At 42.5% G+C, this 26346-nt stretch overlaps 1 protein-coding gene across 3 annotated transcripts in view; it reads left to right on the forward strand.

Moving 5' to 3' along the window:
- mllt3 (MLLT3 super elongation complex subunit) overlaps nucleotides 1–23129 on the forward strand; it is a 158425-nt gene extending 135296 nt beyond the window's left edge. For all 3 annotated transcript variants that reach the window (XM_078569575.1, XM_078569584.1, XM_078569594.1), the window contains 2 exons: nucleotides 10788–10859; nucleotides 20683–23129. In XM_078569575.1, coding sequence (XP_078425701.1) covers nucleotides 10788–10859; nucleotides 20683–20814 — 204 coding nt within the window. In that variant the 3' untranslated portion in view covers nucleotides 20815–23129. The remainder of the gene's footprint in view (nucleotides 1–10787; nucleotides 10860–20682) is intronic.
- The last annotated feature ends 3217 nt before the right edge of the window (nucleotides 23130–26346 follow it).

Genomic DNA, 26346 nt, shown 5'->3' on the forward strand with positions numbered 1-26346 from the left:
ACCTCCACTCTACGCACTCCACTCTTCCAGCTGTGGTCTATTCTGTATCTCCCCTCCACTTCCCCTTCAACTGCACCATCAGTAACAGAACATTTAAACTATTTCATCCACGTATTCTGGGCCTGCCTCTCAAATCCTCTATCCTTAATAGATGACTTGGTCAACTTCAAAAACCTCCTTTAACCACCTCCTTTGCAGCTTTTCACTAACTACATTAATGCTCCCTCCTGGACAGTTTTGAGCTCCAACAATGACGCATCTTGAAATTTTCTCAGATGAGAGGTACGATACAAATAAGTTGGTGGTGGTTGTTGATGTACCTTCGATGTCCAGTCACAGTTGCTAAACAAATATGAATGCAAGCCAGATCGAACTTCAGTATAGTGCTTCTCATTTTAAACCTTTTTAAGTAATTAGTATCTTTTTTTTTTAATCCTGTAGTATTTCAGGTTCTAGTTTTAGCATATATAAGCAAAGGAAATAATGAACGGAAAATCTAGGAGGAGGAAAACTGGACCAGAACATTTTAAGGGATGAAGAAGGCTACTTGGCCTAATTTGATTGACCCTTTTGGAAAGATCCTAACACCTTCTCCATTATAGCATCCAGTTTATTTAATGATTCCAGGATATTTGCTTTCACTACTCCATCAGAAGTCAATTTTACACGTTCTTCATTCTTTGTGTGAAGCATTATGATCCTCAGCTGAGGTTACCACTAGACAAGCCTGATCCCTGTGGAGTCCAGCTTGATAGATCCTAACTTTTATTGTTTGTTTAGATATGTGGAGAGTAGCTACTGAACAGAATCACAGAGTCAGCTGATGAACTTTTAACAAAAGAATGAAACATTTATTCAACAAGAAAAGATGAACTATATTACAACACTTTCACCCACAAGTATACCTTTACAGATATATACAGATTTGTAAGGATAACACAAGTTACAAAAGCTATCTTATGCTCCACTGTTCACAGTAAGTACAAGGTCCATGTAAACCAATAGGCACACTGTGGTCAGATATACCACACTCTGAAACCAAGTAACAGATGCCACCTCAATCAGGTGCTATGGATCTCTCATCAACTCCGCTCCCCCCCCCAGACAGTTGTCACACCATGAGCAACCGGTCTCACTGCACTCCGACTTTCACACGAGGGTTTCCAATCTCCACTCCCCAAGAACTCGCTTTGGAATCTTCTACCAAACCAATGCTTTCTCTCAGATGCCTTCCGCAAGGGTTCGCCTCCAGGGTTTCAAACTCCTTCCGATGTTCCCCTCTCCTGGGTCACTACGTGCATTCATGCTTTCTTTCAAGCACTCTCTCTCACGGACTCAGCTGTTAACAGTACATCACTGCTTCACATGCCCTTGGCAAAGAGTTACAGACCTTCAGTTGTCTCTTTGGACCTTCTGGCCTCTTGCAAGCTGTTCTCACTTTAAATCTGCTATCTGCAGCTTTTGTCTCTTTAAATCTGAAGCTTGGAGCCTTTCTCTGTGCCCCTCACTCTTAACTTCACTTGACAGGATCTTTTCCAGTTTCCTGTCCTTTCTTTGAATAGACGGACTGCTTAGGACTTTCTCCTGTTCCACTCCCCTGGATTTTGGGGTAATTTCTTTAGCTTAGGACTGACTATCTGTTCCCTTGGCTCCAGTCTCTCCTGGCAGCTGTCTTCAAAACCAACTGAACTCAAACAGCTTTCAATTTAACCTGCTGTTTCTAGTTTCTTCTGTCTCTCTCTGTGGGGGCGGGGGACCTGCTTCTCTGGACCCTGTTGCGAGGCAACAACCCAGCTTCTCTACTCCTTGTTTAACTTAGCTCAGTTGTAAAACTCTCATTAGAAATGTAGGCACCTTTTAAAGTGAAACTAAAACTCAATTTGACCTTTCTTAACACACACACAGAAATACAAATCAAACGTAAACATTAAAGCTAAAATTCATTCCTAACCCCCACAAATATAAATATAACTTAAACTATCTCGATTTCCTAACAGAAGAATAATTCTTATGTAATATCAGTCTTAAAATCCCCTTTTTATTAGTTTTGAACTAGTGTCTTTTTAATTCATGCAGGGGATGTGGGCTTTGGCTGTGCCAACGTTTATTGCTTATCCCTAGTTGCCCTTGAGAAGGTGGTAATGAGCTGTTGCCTTGAATCCTGCAGTCCATATGGTGTAGGTACACCCACAGTGCTGTTAGGAAGGGACTTCCAGGATCTTGACCGAGTGGTAGTGAAGGAACAGCAATATATTTCCAAGTCAGGATGGTGAGTGACTTGGAGGGGAACTTTCCAGGTGGTGGTGTTCCCATCTATCTGCTGCCCTTGTCCTTCTAGGTGGTAGTGGTCATGGGTTTGGAAGGTGCTGCCTAAGGAGCCTTGGTGAGTTCCTGCAGTGCACCTTGTAGATGGTACACACTGCTGTTACTGTGCGTCGGTGGCGGAGGGAGTGAATGTTTGTGGATGTGGTATCAATCAAGCGGGCTGCTTTGTCCTGGATGGTGTCAAGCTTCTTGAATGTTGTGGGAGCTGCACTCATCCAGGCAAGTGGGGAGTATTCCATCACACTCCTGACTTGTGCCTTGCCAATGGTGGACAGGCTTTGGGGAGTCAGGAGGTGAGTTATTTGTCACAGGATTCCTAGCCTCTGACCTGCTCTTGTAGCCACAGCATTTATATGGTTAGTCCAGTTCAGTTTCTGGTCAATGGTAACCTCCAGGATGTTGATAGTAGGGGAATCCATGATGGTAATGCTATTGAACATCAACGTGTGATGGTTAGATTCTCTCTTGTTGGAGATGGTTATTGCCTGGCACTTGTGGCACGAATGTTACTTGCCACTTGTCAACCCAAGCCTGGACATTGTCCAGGTCTTGCTGCATTTGAACATGCACTGCTTCAGTATCTGAGGAGTCATGAATGGTGCTGAACATTGTGTAATCATCAGTGGACATCCCCACTTCTGACCTTATGATGGAAGGAAGGTCATTGCAGGAGTTCCTCAGGGTAGTGTCCTCAGCCCAACCATCTTCAGCTTCTTCATCAGTGTCCTGGAGCTGAGCTGACTGACCTCTAACAACCACAACCATCTTCCTTCATGCTAGCTATGATCCCAACTAGTTTTCCCCCATTCCCATTGACTCCAGTTTTGCTTGGGCTCCTTGATGCCACACTCAGTCAAATGGTGGCCTTAATGTTGAGGGCAGTCACTTACCTTACCTCACCTCAGGAGTTCAGCTCTTTTGTCCATGTTTGAACCGAGGCTGTAATGAGGTCAGGAGCTGAGTGACCCGGGCGGAAACCAAACTGGGCGTCAGTGAGCAGCTTATTGCTAAGCAAGTGCTGCTTGATAGCACTGTTGATCCCTTCCATTACTTTACTGATGATCGAGAGTACACTGATGGGGCGGTAATTGGCTGAGTTGGATTTGTCCTGCTTTTTGTATACAGTACATACCTGGGCAATTTTCCACATTGCTGGGTACATGCTAGAGGTGTAGCTGTACTAGAATAACTTGGCTAGGGGTATGGCAAGTTCTGGAGCACAAGTCTTCAGTACTATTGCTGGAATATTGTAAGGGCCCATAGCCTTTGCACTAGCCAGTGCCTTCAGCCCTTTCTTGGTATCACGTGGAGTGAATTAAATTGGCTGAAGACTGGCAGCTGTGATGCTGGGGATCTCCGGAGGAGGCCGAAATGGATCATCCACTTGGCACTTATGGCTGAAGATTGTAGCCTCAGCCCTATCTTTTGCACTGATGTGCTGGGCTCCCCCATCATTGAGGATGGGGATATTTGTGGAGCCGCCTCCTCCAGTTATTTCTTTGGTTGTCCACCACCATTCATGACTGGATGTACATGCTGCAGAGCTTAGATCTGATCCGTTGTTGGATTGCTTAGCCCTGTCTATCACTTACTGCTTATGCTGTTTGGCATGCAAGTAGTCCTGTGTTATAGCTTCATCAGGTTGACACCTCATTTTTAGGTATGAACTGGTGCTGCTCCTGGCATGCCCGCCATCAGTCTTCATTAAACCAGGGTTGGTCCCCTGGCTCGATGGTAATGGTAGAGTGGGGGATATGTTGGTCCATGAGGTCACAGATTTTGTTCAAGTACAATTCTGCTACTGCTGATGGCCCACAGTGCCTCATGGTTGCCCAGTCTTGAGTTGCTAGACCTGTTCGAAATCTATAGCATTAAGCATGGTGATAATGCCACACAAAACAATGGGGGTTATCCTTAATGGAAAGGTGTGACTTTGTCTCCACAATGTGCAGTGGTCACTCCTACTGATACTGTCATAAACAGATGCATCTGTGGCAGGCAGGTTGGTGAAGATGATATCAAATATGTTTTTCCCTCTTGTTGCTCTACCCAGTCAGTTAATTTATTATAATCTAGTTTAACATTTTCTCAATCCCCAATAATTTTCTGTTCCTCCAGTCTTTCCATATAATTCAGACCCTGAACACAAGAGCATCCCTGTGGCTTTTCTATGCACTGCCTCCAGTACCTTGAACATCACTCTCTCTCTCGGTGATCAGAACCGTGTGCAGTTTTCGAGGTGCAATCTAACCAGTGTGATCACTCTTTCCTCCTTATGACTTGGTACACTGTTTGGCAATGTAGCTTAAAATCTTATTGGCATTTTTGAATGCTGCCCTTGCATTGATTTGGGCATTTTTATTGTTGAAGCTAACAAGATTCCTAGGCTATTTTCTGCTTCATTGTTTGCTTTTTCAATAGAGTGGTCATTTTATTGTTTTGTTTTCCCTTATGCATAGCACTTTACACATGTTAAACAGTGGTTGATGCAGAGTCCTTGAATATCTTAAAGGTAGAGGTTGATAGATCCTTGATAAGCAAGAAGGTGAAAGGTTATCGGGGGCAAGCAGGAATGAGGTGTTAAAATCAGATCAGCCGTGATGTTGAATGGTGGAGCAGGCTTGAGGAGCCAAGTGGCCTACTCCTCCTAATTAGTATGCATGAGTGTATGTATGCATCAAGATTTGTCTTCCTTGTTCTGCCCCTTTGTTCAAATTATTCTGAAATTTCTGAGTGGTGTTTTAGGATTTCAATCCACTTGTAGATTTTATCATTTGATTACTTTACATGTAGTTTCTGAATCCAAGTAATCAGATGTAAACTTAAAACGATAACCGTCCCAACACTGATCCTTGAGGCATTGTATTCTTCATTTTCTAACCTTGAGCCAGATTCTTCTCCATTCCCAGGGTTTATCCCAAATACCAGCAACTTTCCTGTGGAACTCAAGAAGTCAAGGTTCATCGAGTCAAAGCTTCCCACAGCCCACTTGGATTATCGATTTTTTTTTTCTCAAAGAAATGATTTGTTAAAAATCATAATTTATATGAAATATCGCTATTCCTCAAGAAATCAAGTCAGGGGCTTGTATTGTTTGGTTGATGAATGTGACGATTGAGATTCAGTATGAGCCACAGTGAAGTTGAACCAGATAATTGCATTTCTTCCAACCCTCTTTGGAAAATGAGGCAGACACCACACCGCTTTAGCCAGAATCTCAAATTAGAAGAGGAGGAAATAAAATCTGAATTCTCTGGGATTTGTTGTGCCAAAAATTGGAGCTAGCAATTGATATGAATTGCAGCAGTGGCATCAGCCTGCATTATGCTGAACCTGATTTTGGTGCAAAGAAATGGAGGATTCTGTTTACAGAAAAGCATTTGAGAGATGATTAATTTGTTGTTCCACCAATATGAAAAGTTCTATGAATTTGTGGAGAAAATTGAATGAAAAATATTTCTTTAACCGTTTATCTTTCACCTGTTTGTTCTATTATAATCTCTGCAATGGGATATTTGGGAGGTTATAGAATCATAAAATCGTAGTTTGACAAGCTTTTCCACTGGTAACTATAATTTACATGGCAACATACCTAAGAGGAAAAAGTGAGGACTGCAATGTGACTGTCATTCTTTAAAATCATATTAGACCATAAGACATAGGAGCAGAAATTAGGCCATACGGCCCATCGAGTCTGCTCCGCTATTCAATCATGGCTGATAAGTTTCTCAACCCCATTCTCCCGCCTTCTCCCAGTAACCTTTGATCCCCTTACCAATCAAGAACCTATCTATCTCGGTCTTAAATACATTCAATGACCTGGCCTCCACAGCCTTCTCTGGCTAAAGAAGTTTCTCCTCATCTCTGTTCTAAAAGGTCTTCCCTTTACTCTGAGGCTGTGCCCTCGGGTCCTAGTCTCTCCTAATGGAAACATCTTCCCCACGTCCACTCTATCCAGGCCTTTCAGTATTCTGTAAGTTTCAATCAGATCCCCCCCCCCCCCCCCCCCCCCCACTCCATTTCCTTCTAAACTCCATCGAGTATAGACCCAGAGTCCTCAAACGTTCCTCATATGTTAAGCCTTTCATTCCTGGGATCGTTATTGCTCCAACTTGACCCATGATCTACCAAAGGAAAAATCAACCTTGAAGCTTGTGCATGCTAAACCATATTAATAGAAATGATGATTATTTATGGGAACAAACATCTTTAAAACTGCTTTTTTTACATGTCCATGGTTATTTGTTCAACAGCTTCTTGAATGATTTTTGTACCCATTCCATGCTTCATCAATCTTGCAGTTTTTCTTTCGGGAAAATTTACTGCAAATTCAGTTGTAAATCTTGCAAATTATTTTTGATTAGTTTAATCTGTAAATTTGAGAGTGGGTGCCTATCTTCAGAATTACTTATATTGAGGGATACATTAACTTCCAATTTTTTTCTGTACAAATTTAGTCCATTTGTATTAGAACATACCTTAGCCAAAATGGCCAGTGCAAATGGTGCCAATTTCAATAAATCTATTATTGTAATATAAGCTCGCAGAAGCTTCATTGCTGGTCTGAGAATGTTACAATATTATGGAGATATTTTCAGGATTCTGAATCATGTGAACATGTGCAAATAAAACAAGCATTTTGTTGTTGTTTTCTTTAGTATAAAAGCACTTGGAATACCTCTAGTTGAATCTTGACAATTGCACCACTTCTGGGGTGGAAAAAATTGTAGGGTGGAATTTTCTGTGCCCGCTGGAGTTGGGCATCATGGCAGGCGTGAGCGGACACTAAGGCAGGAAGGCCAAAAATCGGTTTCATGCTGTTGAGACCAGTATACAATCGTACCTCTGCCTGTCAATGGCAGGCTGCATTTCCCGCCACCACATGTCAGGAATTCATTGTAATACATATGTATACTATAAGCCCAGCTCGTCGGAATCATCCCCTGCCCTCAAGCTGCATCAACCGAGCATGTCAGCGTCATTGCAAGCCGATGTGTTTTACACACAGCATTTATAAGGCAGGGGAACTTGGAGCTGAGTGCACAGTAACATTGCGCAGTGCTCAGGAGAGTTGATTATTTGACCACAAGATTCAGGCCCGGGCACAGGCAAGTTGCATTTTTCCCAGCTGGCTGACAGTGTGGTGCCAGGGCAAGGACTGCACTGCAGTTGGGGTGGGGAGCAAGGGCTGCATTGTGGCCGAGGTGAATTGGGCTGGGGAGCAAGGGCTGCATTGCGGCTGAGGTGGGTTGGGGTGGGGGGCAAGGGCAGTACTGTGGTTGATGGCAATTCATAAGCACGTGTGTGGGGGCCGGGGAGGGAAGCGGCCCCGCATTAAGGGAAATCTTTATAAAGTGATCATTCCTCCGCAGCTGAGACGTTCGGGCGCAGCCTCATTGACATGCTTGGAGTCGGGCCTCTAGCTTATCTGCCCACTCAAGCAATGCAGAGGACTGAAAGGGCCACCAAATTCTCCAGAGGTTTTCACCCCATAGGTACAGATTGCAAACTAATGAGCGTTTTCGTGGACAGCAGAACGGTTGGACAACTGGGCCCGTTGCACAATTTCCTTGCAAAAGCTGGCCATGGAGCAGTCACTGGTGGAAGTGTTCACAGACCCTTGCAATGTCGTCATTCAGGTTTGGACCAGTCTCCTCCATGGTTCAAGCTAACGGTGCAGCCTTGCAGTGTGGGTTAGGAGAATCCCTGCACCTGAGCTGAGAGCACAGCATGCAGTCCAGTGGGCAAAGCTGCCACAAATTGGTCAGATGGGGGTGTGCGGGGTTTTGGGCAGACATGCAGCGAACTAAATTCTGGTCTTCCATTCCTCCATAGATCCTCTAATAGCTCATGTGAATGTCTGACTCCTGTCTGTCTGATGGTACCTCGTTTGCGCTGTGTGAACAGGGTCATGTCATATGGAGATGCAGCGGGGTAACTTTAACTTCTTCTGATCCCATGATATCCTTCGTGAGCTGAACCCTTCAGGGCCACACCGTCACCGGATACGGATGCTGGTGAGATCGGGGGCCAGCCGCAATTGAACTCTGTGCTGCTGGCCCAGAACATTCTGGCAGCAATGATAAGCCCCATCGAGATGCATGCATGACTGATGTGTCCAGTAACAGTGAAGGTGCACCATCAGTGTGCTGAGAAGATTACACAAAGCACAGGGAAGAGGCCCTGGACTGAGACACCTGCCTTTGTCATGTGCAGGGGCCAAGGTTTCACAGCTGAGTGACACGAACACTGCTCATCAGAACAAGGAGCCACAGGCAGGGAGACATTCTTAGGAGTTTATTAACAGAGTGAACGTTATGTACAAGTGATTAACACACGTACCAAGACTGTGCAAATATATCTTGACCTTCCTAACCCTGTCTTGGTGCTCCCTCAACATCCACAGCAGAGTTGAAGGCAGCCAGCTGACTGCTATGCCCTGTCTGTGATGACCTTGACGGGCGTCCTCTGGAGGGCCCCGGCCTGCTTTAGGGGTCCTGCTGTGTGGCTGTGACACTCTCCTCGGCCTGTGGAGTTGGATTTGCTGGGGTCACGAGGGGATTCAGATATGCCGGACATCCAGGAGTCACGTGGAGAGACGGCTGGTGTGCACCTGCTGATCCTTCTCCCGACGGCCCCTGGCTGACTCCTTGAGGACAAGGGGAAACTGGAGTGAGATCGAACTACCCCACGGCCTTCTCGCATTGACACTGTTGGAGGCCAACTATGGCATTGGCAATGGAGTTCAACCCACGCAGCACCGATGTCCAGGGCCAAGGCTTGCACGACGCCGCCATCCATTGACCTTGGTGTGTTGGCATGCCAGCCCTATCACCTCAGACTGAAGGTGGGCGGACTCATCCATTGCAAGGCACAATCTGAGGAGTGCAGCGGACATCTGTTCCTTCCTGGTATTCCCGAGCTTGCCTTCGCAGCTCCAGCAGCTGAGGTATGACCGAGTCGAGGCTCATCATCTGACTCGGACTCATCAGGTTTCTGATATCCAGCAGTCTGCCAAGTGCCCTGCCTCCACCTGCTGTGGATCAGACAGTGCAATGTGGTCACCAGATTGTGACCCTGAAGCTACTCTAAAGCTAGGTCCCACTGAGGTGTGTGTCTCTGCTTTGTTGGAGGGTGTGGGTGAGCGCTGTGACAGGTCTTTAGTGAGGGTTTCAGCAGGTTCCTCTTCAGAGGTGACTTCAGGGCCTGAGTCGAGGACCTGGGTGGTGGACTCCCACGGCTGTTCCTCAGATGTGCCTGCGAAAACAAAGGGAGATAATTAGTGCATGGCGGTGGCCTGTGAAACAGGACACGTCACTCACAACATAGTTGTCTGATGGATGTTGCACTGCTGGACCCTCACCATCAGCACAGGAACGGTCCAGATCTTCGCCAGCCAGCTGGATAACTCTGTTTTCAAAGTTCGTGAGGACCTTGATGTCAGGCATTCCTCCACCAGTCTACGACCTCTTCCTCTCATGTGCCAGCTTGTCCTGCATGAATACAGTTGGAGAGAGTGTAAGCAGGACGCCTGCCAGGTCAGGTAAGTATGCTTGGCGTGTGTGAGTGGTGAGTGTTGCCATGGACGAGTTTAGGGCTGTGAAGGTGAGTGTGAATGGTGATGCCCTTGAACTGGCAGTGAGTGAGATCCCTGTGGATGTGTGATGGGCGTGAGTGTGTGCGAATTGAGTGATGAGAAGAGTAACTTACCCTGGCAGAATGAAGGAGACCATTCATCCTCTTTCAGCACTAGGCGGCTGTCTTCTTTTGCAGGGCGGCGTTGGCGCTGACCACCGCTGCCACCGCCTCCCAAACCGGGTTGATGCTGCCCCTCCTGCAGCCCGAGTGGAGATAGAGGACATCATTGGCCTCCACGGCATCCAAAAGGCATTCCAGGGAGGTGTCACTGAATCGGGGGGAGCTGCAGTCTTCTTGCCTTTCGGGGCCATGTCTTCCGTGCAGCAATGCTAGGCTGGGAGCGGAGGTGTGCGTGTAGCTGCACTTTAAATATGGCGCCCGGTGTGAGAAAGCGGTGAGGTGACGGGCGAATTGGAGGCTACCCACCAGCAAAACGGCGTGTTTCCCGGGAATGCATGATTAATGAAGCAGTATTGGGACGATACGGCGTGAACGGCCGCCATTGTGGCTGGCGAGTGAAATACTTTTTCCCATCCACTACCATACTAAGTGCAAACCTAGGATGACTCCGCCCTTAATCAGGTTTTATGAGTACTGCTCACAAAATGATGACCGTCAGTAATGTCGCAGCTGAATGTAAAACACTTTTGTATACCAAATATGATCTTTCACTAAATGTTGATCTCCCAAGGGTATAACTGGCATGTGAGACAAAACTTTTTCAGGGTAACGGAGCAATGTTTTATATTTAAGTTAGGGTTATACATTTTTAAACATTCAAAAGGTGTCAAATAGTAATTCTGCATTTGACCATCTGTCTTCAGGCATATCTGGATGAGTTGGTTGAGCTTCATAGAAGGTTAATGACACTTCGCGAAAGGCACATACTACAACAGGTAGGTTTTTGATTGATGTACACTTCATCTTGTTTTATGCCATGTTAAAAACATTGTCGATTCACATTTTGCTTTCCTGTAGTCGCACCTGGGAGTTCAATGCGAAACATGACAAAGGACACCTGTGTCTAAGTCAACTTGGCTTTCCTTTTTCAGCCTCAAGTGGATGCTTTCTGCTCTTCTGATATAATATCCATTTTGCGTATTGCTGAGGAAAGAGAGATGTCGGAGCTTTACGTCTTTTACACATCAGGACACTTTGCAAGAAAACTAATAAAAGGGAAAAACAGCAATTTGTACTGTGTGGGAAGAGAGTGCTGATTGGTTGGCAAGTGGATTCTAGTAGAGGCGTTCTCATTGAGAATGCACCAGTGATGGTGACTGACAGTTAACTGCCAAGCATTGTTTGAAATCTAAACCAGGCAGCTTAACCCTGATTGGTCAAGGCATTGCCGTGAGGAATGAGTCAGCAAATGGCTGTCACTTATTTTGTTCAGCTGAAACAGGAGCAGTGTGTGTACATATTCTTTCTGTCTGCAAAGAACAGGGCCTTGTATATTAATATATGTATCTTCCAGTACATGCAAATGTGCCACATTGTGAGCCCGACTGATGATCCTAAATTGGTTGTTCATGAGTTTGCATGATATACAGTGTGAAATGATCTAATCTCACAAACTCATGAACGGGCCAAAGGCCGTCACTTTCAGCCCTGAAAAGTGTCCAGTCTACCTCCGATTACCCTGGAAGGGCAAGGTATCTCAAATTTGAACAACAGGTTTCACGCTGCTGCTATGCAGTAGCAACACAAGTGGTATTGGCCACTAATGGGATGCTACCATCAAGCCAAAAAAGATGTTCTGCCTATCACACAAATGAGTAATGTGGTATATGAATTTCTGTACCAATAGGCATGCAGGCCATATGTCCCAAAGACTGGCTGATTGTATCAAACAGCGTGTCCCAGTTGCTGTTTGCAACAGGCAAGTTGCAGACTGTACCCAACCAGCCTGTGCTTGCAAAACTCGAAACACAGCGTCCAACATTAGATGTGATTCCGCGGTTGGACAACATTTGTTAAATAATCCTCTGTGTGCTAAGAATTACACTGACGTTCAATTTAAGATAGTCGGGCTTGCAGTGTGGCGCATTTGTGTGTACTGGAAGCTACATATGGTAATATACGGGGCCCTGTTCTTGGCAGACAAAGAAAATGTACACATTGCACCTGTTTCAGCTGAACAAAATAAGTGACTCCCATTTGCTGACTTATTCCTCAGAGCAGTGCCTTGATCAATCAGGTTCAAGCTGCCTGGTTTAAAGTTCAAACAATGATTGGCAGTTAACTGTCAGTCACCATCACTGTTGCATTCTTCATGGCAGTGCCTGTACCAATCAGAGTCCACTTGCCAACCAATCAGCGCTCTCTTCACATTCGCATAAATTGTTTCCCCTTGTATTGGTAGACTTGCAAAGTGTCCTGATGAGTGCAAGACGAAAAGCTTCGACATATCCTTTTTTTCAGCGAAACTCGAGTTCTGGAGGACAAAACAACTATTAATATCCATTGTCTTCTGCTATTACTTCTCTAAATGGAAGGGGCAGCAGGGGGTAAGAGGGGAAGCATTTTCTTCAGGATAAAACTATGTCTCATTTTCAAGCTGAGATTTCCTAATTATTTTATTCTAAGAACTATGAATTTTGATTTTAAGTTTTATTAGTGCATGCCAGGTTCCAGCACCAAAATAAATACCAAGTAAATTGAAACTTTTTCTGATTGATGCTTTCCATTGAATCATTTCTGTGGACATGCAAACATTGTACTCAGGTTAAACTGCAGGAATCTCTTAACCAGTGAGAAGTTGATTGCATCTAAGCTGTCTTGTAATAGTGACTCTCTTTGTAGCCAAGTTCAAGAATCGTAGCTTATTGACCTTAAGTCATCATCCTCATTTCTATAAGGGATAAGCAGCTAAGAAATATCAGGAAAGAGTCGTGGAGTCTGACTTTTTTCCTGAAATCAATATTGGATTTTAAGTCTGTATCAAATATCACATCCCTTGCATAAAAGTTCTGTGAGTAAACAACCCACCACTGACCCTCCCCGCCTTTGTCAGAAAAGTGAAGGATTTTGACTGGGCATTGCTGTTGTTGCAAGGCATTGAGATTCAGTCATGCTGATTGTAGCGACATGGAACTGGCTCTCAATCTACTGCAAAATTCTTCAGTGACCTCCCATTGTACCAGATTGGCATATTACAAAAGAAGTCAACACAATCATTATTGTTGTCATCTAGCATGCCTGAAATATATGGTGTTCCATTCCCATCTACTGTATCCTGTCTACCGATAAAGAGGAGTTAACCTTAAATCATCATGTGCAAGTTTTATTTTAACTCTAAATCTAGGTTTAGAAGCAAAATTGCAATACTCATCACCCCTATGCCTAAAGAATGTGCTGAACTTCACAATGTTTTGGCCGTTTGTCCACAGAAAAAATTTTTAAAAATTGCTTGAGCGTTGGGCTTTGAAACAAAGTGGATCTCCACAAGTTTAAAACACAAGACTGCAGACAGTTGTGAAAATGTGTTAAAACAACATATGTATCGTGCTGACTGGGTTGATTGCAAATACAAGATGTTACGTCACCTTGGGGGTTTCCCAAAAAACAGACACCACTGGGGTCCCCTCATGTTGAGATTTGCATAAAGTTATTACCATGGTGCAAGAGGAACCATAAAACCACAATGGTCACTGCACAGAAGGAGGCATTTAGGCCATCATGTCCTTGCTGACACTTTGCAAGAGCAATTCACCTTGTGCCACTCCCCGGCCTTTTTCCTCATAGTCCTGCAGATCTTGCCTTTGCAGATAATGACCCAACTCCCTTCTGAATGCCATGGTTGAATCTACCTCCACCACCCTCTCTGGCAGTGCGTTCCAGATCCTGACCACCCTCTGCATTTTTCAAAACAAAAGGTTTGCTGCATGTTGCCATTCCTTCTTTTGCCAATTGCAAATATCGCTGGCAAACCCTTGAGAAGGTGATGGTGAACCACCTTCTTGAACCACGGCAGTCCATCTGGTGTAGGTACACCCATAGTGCTGTTAGGGAACAAGTTCCAGGATTTCGACCCAGCAACAGTGAAGGAGCAGCAACACATTTCCAAGTCAGGATGGTATGTGGCATGGAAAGGAACTTGCAGGTGTGGTGTTCCCATGCATCTGCTACCCTTGTTCTTCTGGGTGGTAGAGGTTGCAGGTTTGGAAGATGCTGTCGACGGAGGCTTGGTGTGTCGCTGCAGTGCATCTCATATATGGCACACGCAGTTACAGTGTGCCAGTGGTGAAAGAAAATGTTTAAGGTGATGGTTGGGATGCCAATCAAGTAGGGTGCTTTGTCCTGGATGGTGTTTTCAACTTTTTGGTGTTTTTGGAGCTCATCCAGGTGAGTGGAGAGTATTCAGTCACCCTCTTGATGTTGCTTTGTGGATGGTGGACAGGCTTTGGGGAGTCAGGAGGTGAGTTACTTTCCGCAGAATTCCCAATCTTTGACCTACTCTTGTAGCTACAGTATTTATAAGACTGGTCCAGTTAAATTTCTGGTCTTTGGTAACCCCCAGGATGTTGATGAGGGATTCAGTGATGGTAATACCATTGAACATCCAGAGGAGGTGGTGAGATTCTCGCCCTCACCCTCGCTGACTTTGGAGACAGTCATTGCCTGCCATTTGGTGCAAACGTTACTTGCCACTTATCAGCCCAAGCCTGAATGTTGCCAAGGCTTCAGCATCTGAGGCCTCGAACAGTACTGAGCACAGTAATCATCAGTGAACAACCCAATTTCTGATCTTATGGAGGGAAGGTAATTAATGAAGCAGCTGAAGATGGCTGGGCTTAGAACAATATCCTGAGGGAGTCTTGCAGGGATGTCCTGGGACTGAGGCTGGGTCAAATCCTGCCTTGATGTCAAGGGCAGTCACTCACCTCACCTGTGTAATTCAGCTCTTTTCCCCATGTTTGAACCAAGGCTGTAATGAGGTCTAGAACCAAGTGGCCCTGGTGGAACCTAAACTGAGAATTGGTGAGTGGGTTATTACTGTATAATTGCCGTTTGATAGCACTGGCAACGGCAACTTCCGTCACTTTGTTAATGATTGAGACTAGACTAATAAGGTGGTGATTGGCCAGCTTATATTTGTCCTGCTTTTTCCACATTGTCAGGTAGGTTTCAGTGTTGTAGATGCACTGGAACAGTTTGGCTAGGGGCACAAATGGTTCTTGAGTGCAAGTCTTCAGTACTACTAATGATAGTTCTTCATGTTGAATACCATGTTCTGATGAAAACTCACAAACCTGAACTGTTGACTTTCTCTTCATAGATGCTGCCAGACCTGCTGAGTATTTCCAACATTTTGTTTTTTTAGATTGCATCGGTAGTATTTTGCTTTTGTCTTCAGTATTAGAGCTTGGATGTTGTTGGGCCCGTAACCTTTGCTGCAGCCAGTGCATTCAGCCATTTCTTGACATAAGTGGAGTGAATCGAATTTATTTAAGACTGGCATCTATTAGTCGTTTGGTAGTACAGAACTTGAGTATTGCTGGAAAAAAAGAGACAAGTCGAAGCTTTTTGTCTTTCACTCATCAGGACACTTTGCAAGAATACCAGTACAAGGGGAAACAACAATTTATACTGTATGAGAAGAGAGTGCTGATTGGTTGGCAAGTGGACTGTGATTGGTAGAGGCATTGCCATGGAAAATGTACTTATTGATGGTAACTGACAGTTAACTGCCAAGCATTGTTTGAAATTTAAACCAGGCAACTTGACCCTGATCGGTCAAGGCATTGCACTGCAGAATGATTCTGCAAATGACTGTCACTTATTTTGTTTAGCTGAAACAGGCGCAATGTATGTACATGTTCTTTCTGTCTGCAAAGAACAGGACCTTGTGTATTAATATATGTAGCCTGCAGTATACACAAATGCACCACGTTGTGAGCCTGACGGACAATCTTAAATTCGTTCATGAGTTTGCATGATATACAGCGCAAAACGATCTGATCATGCAAACACGTGAACAGGCCTAAGACTATCACTTTCAGCCCTGAAAAGTGCCCAGCCTACCTCAGGTTACCCTGGAAGGGCAAGGTATCTCAAAAATTTGAGCAACAGGTGAAGCTAGCTATTTCACACTGCTACTATGTAGTAGCAACAGGAGTGGTATCGGCCACTAACAGGATGCTGCCGTCAAGCAAAAAGACATTCTGCCTATTTCACTAATGAGTAATGTGGTATGTGTATTTTATTGTAAGTGCGATGCTAGGTGTATAGGTTGTATGTCTCAAAAGCTGGCGGATCGTATCAAATAGCATATCCCAGCTGCTGTTTGCAATGGGCAAGGTACAGACAGTGCCCAATCAGCCTGTGCTTGTAAAACTCAAAACACAATGTCCAACATTAGATGTGATTCTGTGATTGGACAACATTTGCTAAATAATTCTTAGCGCTAAGAATTATGTGGACTACCAATTTAAGATTCAGTTGGGCTTGCAGCATGGCAAATTTGAGTGTACTAGAAGCTAAATTTGTTAATACAAGGGCTCTGTTCTTGGCGAACAGAAAGAACATGTACACACATGTGACTGTTTCAGCTGAACAAAATAAGTGAGAGCCATTCACTGGCTCATTCCTCAGGGCAATGCCTTGACTGATCAGGGTCAAATTGCCTGGCTTAAATTTCAAACAATGCTTGGCAATTAACTGTCAGTTACCATCAATAAGTACATTCTCCATGGCAATGTCTCTACCAATCAGGGTTCACTTGCCAACCAATCAGCACCTCTTCTCATACAGTATAAATTGTTGTTTCCCCTTGCATTGGCATTCTTGCGATGTGTCCTGATGAGTGCAAGCCAAAAAGCTTTGACATGTGTCTCTTTTTTCAGCAATACTGGCATCTATGTTGTGGACCTCAGGAGGAGGCCAAGATGGAACATCCACTCAGCATTTCTGGCTGAATATGATTGTAAATGTTTCCGTCTCATCTTTCGCACTAGCTTCTGGGTTCTGCCATCATTGAGGATTGGAATTTGTGGAACCTTCTCCTATGGTTAGTTGTTTAATTGTCCACCACCATTCTTGATTGAATGTAGCAGGACTGCAGAGCTTTGATCCGTTGGTTGGGGGATTGATTAGTTATCTATAGCCTGCCGATAATCCTTTTAAGGTAGCCGTACCTGGTTAGCACCTCATTTTTAGGTATGCCTGGTGCTGCTCTTCACAAGCCATTCTACAAGCTGCATTGAACCAGGGTTGATCCCTTGGCGTGATAGCAATTTTAGAATGAGGAATATGCTAGGCCATGAAGTTAGAGATTGTGGTTGAGTACAATTATGCTGATGGCACTCACTGCCTCATGAATGCCCAGTTTTTTTCTGCTAGACCTGTTCTGAATCTATGCCATTTAGTGTGGCGATAGTGCCACACAACACAATGGAGTGTATCCACAGTGCGAAGACAGAACTTTGTCTCCACAGGACCATGCAATGCTCATTCCCACCAACACTGTCATGATTAGATAAATTGACGAAGACAAGGTCGAGTAGGTTTCTTCTCTGATTCTCTCACCACCTGCTGCAGGCCCAGACTGACAATTGAGTCCTTCAGGCCTCTGCTACCATGGTCAGTAGTGATGCTACTGAGGCACCCTTGGTTACTCTGGGTAAGGGAGTTCATTCTGTGCCCTTGCTACCATTAATGTTTCTTCCAAGTGATGTTCAACATGGAGAACTTTGCATGGTTGACTGGGCAGAGTGTGCCTTTGTCATTTCTGGTGCCTAGGTTGATGCCAGGTGGTCCTTGCAATTTTATCTGTCTTTTCTGTAGTGGTTTGAGTCATCAGTTGAGGGAGGGCAGTTCGTGATAATCAGTAGGAGGTTTCCTTGCTCATAGTTTGACCTGATGCCATGGAACTTCATGAGATCTGGAATCAATAGTGAAAACTTCAAGGACCATTCCCTCCTGACTGTACACCACTCTGCCACTGCCCCCAGGTGGGTCTGTTCTCCCAGTGAGATGGAACATAGGTATAGCGACGGAGGGGTCTGGAACATTGGTTTTAAGTATAACTTGATGAGTGTGACTATTGGGCCTGTTGCTTGACTAGTCCCATGTGACATCTATCCCAATTTTGGCACAAGTCCCCAGATGTTAGTAATGAGGACTTTGCAGAGTGGATAGGGCAGGTTGGGCCTTTGTTGTTTCTCGCATCTAGGTTGATGGTGGTTTTTCGGTCCATTATTCTTCTTTGACATCTCTATAGTGGTTTAGTACAACTGAGTGGTGTGCTAAGCCGTTTCAGAAGGCAATTAAAAGTCAACCACATTGCTGTGGGTCTGCAGTCAGGTGTACAGATGGCAGATTTCCTCCTCTAAAGAACATGAGTGAACCAAATGGATTTTTACAACAATCCCATTATTTCATTATCATTACTAAAACTAGCTTTTTATTCCAGCATAATTAATTAAATGATTTTAAATTTCTCCCAGCTGTCATGATGGGATTTTGTGTATCTGGAATATTAGGGCCTCTAGTTACTAGTTCAGTAACATGCTAATGTTCTCTCATTAGATCAAGATTAGTTTTACCAATTTAAACTAGGTGTATCTGATCATAACTGTTGTTTACCATGTGAAATAAAACTTCGCAACAATTTGCATGGAACCTTGCTTCGTCTGCTGGTAACTTGCCAGCCTTTGGAGTTTGAAGTAGCATTCATACAAAAGATATTATTGAGTCCAAATCACAAGATTGTCATTTCATTTGAGTTGTGCTTTTGTACAAGTAGATAGAATGAGTTAATTCCCATAAAAGTAAGGTGCTTATATTACAAATACAATGTGAGTGACTGACTTTGACTTTGAAGCCATTAAAGCTGAGAAGGTAACCACAAAACACTCAGTTCTGTAACAGAATTCTAAGCCTGGCCTATCTCATTGGAGAAAGTTGTGGCAGATAATTCCTTCTGGGCTGTTGAAGGTACAAATCTTGAGCGCTACAATTTTGTTCAGTTAGTAAATAGTATGCTATGTTCTCCAATTGTGTAATTTTAAAAATTGTGTCCAGGGCTCTGAGTCCAATTGTCTGGTGTCCTCATTATTTGCCTTATTGAAATTGAAGCTGGGGCCATGTGGCTGTAGCACCCCAGTGCATGTGGTGCATTAACCTACTGGATGATCAATAGAATTGATTGGGCAATCCAACAGATGACATCAGAAACCTTATTCCTCTGGATAGGGAGTTCATACACCAAAAGATGCAGGTTGTCGTCGTAGGGACCTTCCAGGGTCACATGGCTGTTTTACCGAAGTATATTTTGTAGGGCTGATTGTAGAAATGATAGTGAATAGAAAATTGTGTAGTCAAGCCTGTGATTTTCTGATGAGCTATTATAGCTAGGCTCCCCACTGGTATTGTGCATTTATAAAGTTAGCCCTTATATCATCAAATGAATTGGCTTCAAAATTGTTGTAAGGGCCCTAAAGATTGATCAAAGTTTTGTCTTCTGCAGTGGTGGAAATTGCTACTACCTGAAATGATTGTGGCAAATAACGTAAAAATATTTATGGGGAAAGCTAGATAAGTGCGTGATGGAGGAAGGAATGGAAGGATATGTTGGGACGAGATGAAACAGTGAGCTTGTGTGGAGCTCAACGGCCATTTTTTGGCTGTAAGTTCTACGTAGCCAGTGTGCAGCTAGCTGCTTTCAACTTGAATCACTAGATCCTGCTTCAGGATGGGCTGAATGTGAACATTAGCATTGTATTAAAAATTATTTTGTGTAGATTTGATATTACACAAATTTAGATTTAAATTTCCAGGGATTCTAACCAATAACACTGTTTTAAGAATCTGAAACATTTTCCCCTTCCTTTAATATGGTCAGCACTGAGCAGTTTATTATACTGTTGCAGATTTTTAATCCCTTGAATAATTATCCAATGTGTTATTACTATGCTCTGAAACAGAAGAACTTGGTACATGTGCAAGGTGATTAATCCATCTAATTGAATTGGCAATCAAATGGATCCAAAGTCGAGGATTGGATCTTTTGCAATAGAGAGATTTTTCCCCTCAAGTGGTTTTCACGAAAGGTTTCCATTTCTTGGAAGATCTAATGGGAAGAAGGAAATTTACTTAAACTGCATGGTATGTTATTGTTGCTGTGATGCTGTGGAATCTGCCCCACAATACAAATATGGTAGATTGAAATCCAAATGTCTTAGAAAAAAACTCCTTGAAGGAAGGTAGTGATTCTCTGGAACATTTTGTCTCTGTTTACCAGTTATGTGCACTTTTAGTTCACATCTGAATTGAAAAAAAAACTAAGTTGGCAACAGTGGACCTGGAAAGGGAGTGCTCAGCATCTATCCTTTCATGGTAACTTTCATTGACGCAGTGCTGCTCACGTAAATAAATGCCTGGATGAAGTGGACACTGAACAGAGATTTGGAGTTGGGGGGTTAGGGTGTAGAGACCAAAAATACAACTGAAGAGGAAGATTGCTTTAAATATAAGAGAGATAATTAAAAAAGCAATTTTGGAAGCAGATTTTGGTATTTACAGTATTGGGGAAAAGATTGTCCTCTGGCTGTGGCTCAAAGGGAGCACAGAAGCCGCAGTTACCTAATATTGCCTCTACCTGCTGATGTACCGTTGATAATAAAGATACCTTGATTGGAGCTGACATTTGCAGCTGTATCATAAATAAATAATACATAGCATTGGCAATCTGCTAATTTGTTGCTTATCTGTCTTCAGATTGTTAACCTAATAGAAGAAACTGGACATTTTCACATCACAAACACAACATTTGACTTTGACCTTTGCTCACTGGATAAAACCACAGTCCGAAAACTACAGAGTTATCTGGAGACTTCAGGAACATCATGAGGGCATTGATCCCGGCTACGAGCTGGAGAATTGAACTTTTAGCGATGCAACCAATACAACTAGCCCTATAGAGCTACTTAACTGCAGCTTTTTTCCAGCCAGTCATGCTTCTCTCTCCTGAACGTGTTGCTGGAGGAAAATGCCGAGAGATTCAACAGATCCTTACCAGCCTGAGGAATGTTCTGGAAGTTTTGGACCTGTGTGGCTCACCTCCTCCTTTGCCTCCCATCCCCTGGATACTTGCTCTTTATGAATCTCTGCGGTAGTGTGTATCTTTGTGGTGTCCATGTCCACATGGCGAATGATGTATGTGCAGCACTGCCTTATTATGTAGATCTATCTATTTATTGAAAAAGTCCAGTCATGAAAAATATCTTGGATCTTTGGAACACTACCAGAAATTGAGCACTGTGGTCACGTTTATGACCAAGGCTTACGAATGCAGTAGGAATCATTCACCAGATGTCTGGTGAATTCAACTCCAGTTTTTTGATTTCCTTTGTAAACTAGCTGCGATCATAGTTGCGATCATAGGGACACTATGTAACTACACAATGTTCTAGCCTTAGTAATTGAACTGTAATGCTTTAAAACCTATTACTGTGCACTGTTCGCAGAAACATTACCAGCTTTGATATGTTTTAATTAGTGATCGACCAATACAAATGATCAGATCTGTACTTATACTAGGAGGAATATTGTCTGCACAATCATGCTATTAAGCAGAGTTTTTTTTAAAAATTTCTTCCAGATTTAATTCAAACTTTTTACAGGGAGCAAGAAGGGATTTTTGTGGTGTAATATTCCTTGCCCTTTTAAAGTACTCTACAGCTTTTTTTTAACAAAAATGTAATGCTAGTCACCTGCAAGCACAGTTGCATCACAAATGTTTTGCCTGCATTGGCCTTCCTTCACATTCTTAAATCTTTCTTTGGTTTCCTGGTATAAACTAGTGTGCACACCCTCCTGTTGCTTAGGCCTACAGATTAGGTGAAGAGTGAATACACCTGAAGAGTCACAAAACTAATTGAAGTACAGAAAAAAAACTGGTATAAATCAGGCTGGTTGATCACTAGTTTAAAGCTTTTGGCATATCAAATGTATTTAAATTGTTTTTTTTTAAGGGTGGAATTGTCTAAAATATTGTTCCCAATTTTCTGTAAGTTTGTTGTAGAAAATTCTTAATTTGGGATTAATTATTTATTTGAAATATTCCCTTCACTGCCAAATCTGGTTTTGCCATCTGGGAAAATGTGCGTGCTTATCGGTCCATCCTTTGGATAATAAAATTATATTTCTTAAAAATAGAACTTTCTTTAGCAAGTATGTTGCAGTAAAACCATGTTTCAATGACATCTTTTTCCAGAGACCTCAACTGTTACTTTCAGTCCAAAGATGGGATGAATTTTAGTACTTTTTTTATTACTGAAGGTTCTGAAACTGCTTCCAGCAGAACAAGTGTACTTTCCAATGATAACGAGGTTCAAATAAGTCATTGTGTCCATTACTTGAAATGTTACCTTGTTAGTATACTTTTAATGTGCAATTCATATCAGAAGAAGCAGACTTTTTTAAGAAAAAAAGAGGGAAAAAGAAAACTTGTTTCATTTCATGTATGTGATGTTCAGTGTGTGTTTTCAATTGCCATTACACTTTGATTTTGGCGTGTCAGTGGTGAAACCAAGACTGTTCATTCTAGGGAAAAAAGCAGTCTTCAGAAGTTTAACTTGGTACTTTGAGTCCCTTTAATTTAATGTAGTTGCTTAATCCATCTTGATTGTTGTGGCTAAATTTTGTGGTACAACTCAAACTTTCAAAAATATTTTATTAAATTTGAAAGAGAATGTGTCCTGTGATTCATCTAGTCATTCTTCATTTGCATATACTTCATACGACAAGATGTTCAAAAATGCAATACAGTGAAAGCTGTTGGTATTTCAGCAGGATTCTATGCTCCATGAATTAGGAAATAAATATTAGTTTCAGTTTGCGCTGCTTCGAAGGAAAAATACACGGTAATGGAAATTTGTGGTTTAAATCAGTAAATGTTATTTTGCAGTTAAACCAAGAAAGAAATGAATCGGTATATAACCATCTGTTGTACTGTGTAAACGTGGGACGCCAGCCTAAATTAGTTTATTGCAAAAATCATGTATATAAAATATGACCTAACATTTCAAGCTTGAATCCCAAGGAGAATTTGCTGCAATGTTGAGTTTGCCACAATATTTAATTAGAACAAATGTCATACTTGCATTAGCTTTTCCATCAACCTTTTGTATTCGAGAACAAAATAAATCCTTTTTTTAAAATAACTAACACTTGTGTACTTATTTTCTAATATTCTTAGTGCTGTTTCTTGAGTATCTTTGTTTAGATAACATGCCAGTCATGTCTGGGGTTATTAGATTGTGACATTTTCCCTTAAAATAGCTACTATTTTATTTTCAAATATTAAATGAAAAATTTTTAATGAGCAGTTTCTAACACTTTTTCACTCTATACATTATTAAAACAGCACCTGCAATATGATGAACTAGGAACCCTTTTGTCATTGCTTGCAGTTTAAGTACTGTGGGTGAAAGACTGGTATTGCTAAGCTTAATCAGTGATACTGAAACTGTGTTAAGAGGCCACTTAAGAACTAACTAACTAATGTTGTGACCCTCAGCAGACCCAGTATTATGTTGCTTTCTGGATCTCATTTTCTATCTTGCCAGCTTTAGAATATTGCTCTGGACACTATAGATGCTTGTATACTGAGGAAGAGATGTGTCAAACAATTTTACAGGAATAATGCTAAAGTAACTTTTTTTTAACCTGCAAGTAGTTTCTTTGTGGTAGCTCTGCAAGAACAGCCTTTCAACAAGTCGCTGTTCTGGACTCTGACCCTGAACCAAAAATTAGAACCCTCCTTAGTCATGTGGCACTAGTGCTACTATTGTATTTAGTTGTAAAATGATTTACTGGATTCCCACCAATTAATGTAATAGACAAAATAATTTCAACTGCATTTTCTGAAATAGGGTATGTCTTCAAAGCTACATTTGTACATTGCAAAAGGCCATCCTATCAGACTGTGAAACTCTTCTTGTAAAATAGTTTAATTTTATGACTCTGGAGTCCCACAGCAAAAATAAATGGCAGACTATACGAACACTTGATTTACTATTTAGATTTTGCCTACAGGTGGGTTGTTCATCCACCGGAGTCAACGGTGCACTTTTTATCTTGGTGGCCTGTATGGACCTTACCCAGAACACATGCCCCTCCAGTTCCCCCTATATTTGGGGAATGTTCACAAAGATGATCATGTTTGGAATTATCAAGAAACTGTATCTGTGCAATTTCCAAATGTCCACCACAGTATAAAATTGATATCAAGTCTCAGCAACATGTTAATTGATTAATGTTTTCTATTTTTTACAATCAGCCCACATTACCAGCAGGGAGTATTTATGAGTATAAAGATGCTGGAATGCATAATCTTGTGTGAAATCAAAAGCAAACCCTTTGTAACCCATTTAGATTTTTATGTAGTGGCTCACACCATCCTTTTGCAGCTCTCAGTATCAGTTAAGTACTGTACATCTGATTTTCCTTGATGCAAGAAATGATCACATCAGATCCAGGGACTTGTCAGCCTTTAGTCTCATTAGTTTTCCTAGTACTTTTTCTCTACTGATAATTATTTTTAAATTTTAAGTTCCTCCTTCTGTTTTGCCCCTTGATTTTATACTTTTCTTGGGCTGCTTCTTGTGGCTTTTACCATGAAGACATTCAAAATACTTCAAAGATGCTGAGACTGGGGAATTGATAATGGCAAGCAAGGAAATGCCAGTGACTAAGGTCACTGTTTACTTGATCTACTATCTTCCTTTTAATGTACTGGTAGAAGTTCTTGCTGTTTTTCTTACTAGTTCACTCTCTTATTCTAATTTTATTTATTTTTAAAGAAAGCAGCAAAGGAAGACAAATTTCCCAGTCTTCTGACCAACACTAATCTTTGCAGCATTGTATGCCTTTTCTTTCAATTTGATATCATCTTAACTCCCTTAGCCATGGATGACGTATTCTGCTTGTGGAGTCTTTCTTAGTGGAATATATCTTTGTTGAGAGTTATGAAATATCACCTTAAATGTCTGCTTATCTACAGCCTTACCGTTTTAACCCATTTTTCCGGTCCAATCTGTCTTCATACCTTTGTAATTGCCTTTATTTAAGTTTAGAAAACAAGTTTCAGACCCAAGGTTCTCACCCTCAAATATAAGTCACCATTATTTATTGATGTATACTGTGTATTACAATGCTGCTATTATAAACTACTCCCACTGGTGCCTACTTTTCCTTGCTATCTCCTACCTCAATCCAAATTGATTCTACATCTTGATCTTCCAGGCCAAGATCATTTCTCACTACTGTATTGATCTCCTCAAGAGCTACCTAACCTTCTTTTACTTTCTTCCTACCCTTCTAAAATGTCAAATTCCTTTGAATATTCAGTTCCCAGCCATGGTCACTTAGCCCATTACAGAGACATGATTGCAATCGTAGCACATAAAAATAAATGAGAATATGATATTAGTTCATCCACCTCATTACAAATGCTGTGTGCATTCAGATCAACAGCCTTTAATTCTGCCTTTTTACCATGTGTCCCCACTTGACCCTTTTTTCTGGTGCACTCATGTTTGTTTCTTCTTATCAGACTCTGATTATCATTCCCTTTATTGCTACCCTGCATTATTGTCTTGTCCTTTCTCATTAATTTTCTAAATCTCCCCTCATGTCCCCTGCACTGGAGGAGGTGCAGAGGAGATTCACCAGGATGTTGCCTGGGATGAAACATTTAAGTTATGAAGAGAGGTTGGATAGACTTGGGTTGTTTTTGTTGGAGCAGAGAAGACTGAGGGGTGACCTGATCGCAGTGTACAAGGTTATGAGGGGCATGGATAGGGTGGATAGGGAGCAGCTGTTCCCCTTAGTTGAAGGGTCAGTCACAAGGGGACATAAGTTCAAGGTGAGGGGCAGGAGGTTTAGGGGGGATGTGAGGAGAAACCTTTTTACCCAGAGGGTGGTGATGGTCTGGAATGCACTGCTTGGCAGAGTGGTGGAGGCAGGTTGCCTCACATTCTTTAAAAAGTACCTGGATGAGCACTTGGCACATAACATTCAAGGCTATGGGCCAAGTGCTGGTAAATGGGATTAGGTAGATAGGTCAGGTGTTTCTCACGTGTCGGGGCAGACTCGATGGGCCGAAGGGCATCTTCTGCATTCTGTGATTCTAGCCTTTTCCCCACCACCACTATTTAGTCTAAAGTCGTGTCTGCAGCTCTAGTTATATAATTCACGCAGGCTACTGGTGCCAGTGCCCCATGAATCAAAAACTCTCCTTTGAGCAATGAATTCAACTAATCTTATTTACTGTGCCCTTATTTACCATCAGCCTGTGCTTGAATGTTGCCAAAACAAGACTCATAGCAACCCATACCTGGTCAGTCAAATATTGCACCTCCCATACCTGTTGAAGGA

This window comes from Cetorhinus maximus, chromosome 2 (genome assembly GCF_964194155.1).
Source record: "Cetorhinus maximus chromosome 2, sCetMax3.hap1.1, whole genome shotgun sequence".
In the NCBI taxonomy this organism is placed as follows: Eukaryota; Metazoa; Chordata; class Chondrichthyes; order Lamniformes; family Cetorhinidae; genus Cetorhinus; species Cetorhinus maximus.